Consider the following 2,487-nt stretch of genomic DNA (forward strand, 5'->3'; position numbering starts at 1 on the left):
GATGAGTATAGAGAGACTATGCTATTTGATCTATAACTCATTAACATAAAATTTTAATGTTTTATTCTTCACAATAAATATTTTTTAATTTTATTTTTATACCAAAGTAGCTATTATCTTTTAAATTTTAAATTTTAATAACTAAACGATTATTCTATACGTATTATATTATTGTATATTATGTATAATTATTGAAAAAATAACATTAATAAATATCATATAATTATAAAAAATTATATTATAATTAATAAAAATATTTATTATTTTTTTGTAGGTGTTTAACAATTTTATATTAACAATAATAATTATTCATAATTAAAAATATAATTACTTTAAAAATAAATAAATATAAAATTAAAATAATATAAAATAATTTATATCATACTTGTTTATTATATATCAATTGAATAATATCTTTATTATTAAAAAGTATCATAATTTAATAACAAGATGAACACTACTTAATTTAGAAATCTTGAGTTTAGATCATGCTTTTTAAAATTTTGAAATTTTTTTGTTGACCGATTTACATTGATTTTCATCAGATTTTGACTAATTTATACCGATTTTCGCCAATTTTAACCAATTTATGTCGATTTTCAACCTTAAACCGTTTTAGAATTAAACCGAATCGATTTAAAATCTGATTTACCAATTTCTCAGCGAACTGGGGTCCATTTCGATTTTTACATTTTACTAGTATCCAGGTAGTCGTTAGAAATTAGACATAGAATAGAAACATTAGAGGATACCAGCGTGTCAAGGCACGTGATGTCTCCGCATCCACAGGATAGAGGAGCGTTTTAGTGATTCCGTTATTCGTTATCCGCAAACACTACAGCTGGATATTCGCTCCTCCACACTCAACTCCTTTTACTTTTCCTTTTCACTTTCCTTCCAATTGTCTTTTCAGTTTTCACTCCTATATTCTTTTCTATTTTCAACTGCACACTTATTCGTGTGCTTCAGTGCTTGTGCATGTGCATGTTAAGAAGTATATAAATACTCTGATTGTCCCCAAACAACATCACTGGCTCCCTCTTCTAAACCAATATTTCATTATTCTTATAGCAATAGCTATGGTGGGGGTTTTCCGGCGTACCGTCTCATTCCCAAACAAGAATCCCAACCGTCCATCACAAAAGCCGCAGATATCACACCACATCAGGTCCATCAGTTTGCCATGCAGATCACACCCTCTCATCTCTCAGATCAAGGACGACATCAACGGCCTAACAACCTGGGCCTCCGCTTCCAAGTTCCACCCTCAGACACACTCTAGCCTCTCCCACGCCCTCACACTCCTGACCGACACACACGACACTCTTCACGATATCCTCCAGCTACCTCAGACCTGCGACTCCCTCCGATCGAACCCTCTCTGGGTTGAAAACCTTCTAGAAGATTTCCTCCGCTTCGTTGATGTCTACGGAATGTTCCAGACCTCAGTCATGTCCCTCAAAGAAGAAAACTCTGCAGCTCAGATGGCTCTTAGAAAGAGAGACCGCTCCAAGCTTGTGCTCTACGCTAAAGCCAAGAAGAAAATGGCCAAAGACATGGACAAACTCGTCAGTGGAATCACGTGCGTCACACATCAAATGCACCTTCCCACCGCCTCCTCCTCCTCCTCATTATCCACTGCAGCGTTCGCAGCCGCTGGGGAAGCTGAGCTGGCGCGTGTGATCTCCGACGTTATCAGCGTAACGGTAACGGTTTCTGTTGCTCTCTTTAACGGCATCGCGGCTTCGTTTGCATCCAGGAGGATGACATGGACGCAGATGGCGAAGTTGTCCAGTATAACAGGAAGGAGCAATAGCACTAGATCAATGAATTATAAGGAGCAGGAAGGAATTGAGGAGCTTCTGGAAGCGGGCGCAGTGGAAGCAGAAGGGCGTGGGAATAATCTGAGAAAGAAGGGAGAAGAAGAAGTGAGGTTAGTTCTGAAGAGAATGAGGGATTTGGAGAGTTGCATATGTGGGATCGAAAGTGTTACTGAGAAAGTCTTTAGGGCTCTCATCAACTCAAGAGTTGCATTGCTCAATGCTCTTACCCTTACGCAGTAAATACCGCAAAATAATTACAAAGAAAAACAGATAAATAAAAAGATTACGTGCTGTTTTTTTGTTATATTTTGAGATATTTTCCTTGTAACAACATACAAGCATACTGAAAATGAGAAAAATAGTCCATCATGTATACATAGCGTACAAATTTCTACTTTTATTTTTATTCGGTTAATAGTCAAAATCCTCTTTAAAAGATCACTGATTTTTATTTTGGTCTGCAAAAGATAAAATTAATCAAAATGATTTTCAAAAGATAATTGTATAGGTCAAATTCGTCCTTCTATCATCTGAGTGGCTTAAAACATTAAATAACAGCGTAACAATTCCAAAAATAACATAATATTGTTTATTCTTTCCCAAGTCGTGATACGACATCGTTTAATCTCCAAAATGGATATTCAAGCGTTTCTTCCCATCACCA

General features: G+C 35.7%; 1 protein-coding gene across 1 annotated transcript; it reads left to right on the forward strand.

The window, feature by feature from the left end:
* Positions 1 to 1,079: 1,079 nt before the first annotated feature.
* On the forward strand, positions 1,080 to 2,063 carry LOC112763603 (uncharacterized). The gene has a single exon (XM_025809232.1). It carries the CDS (start codon positions 1,080 to 1,082, stop codon positions 2,061 to 2,063), a length of 984 nt encoding a protein of 327 aa, XP_025665017.1.
* Positions 2,064 to 2,487: the final 424 nt, after the last annotated feature.

The sequence above is a fragment of the Arachis hypogaea genome, chromosome 17 (genome assembly GCF_003086295.3).
Source record: "Arachis hypogaea cultivar Tifrunner chromosome 17, arahy.Tifrunner.gnm2.J5K5, whole genome shotgun sequence".
Taxonomy (NCBI): Eukaryota; Viridiplantae; Streptophyta; class Magnoliopsida; order Fabales; family Fabaceae; genus Arachis; species Arachis hypogaea.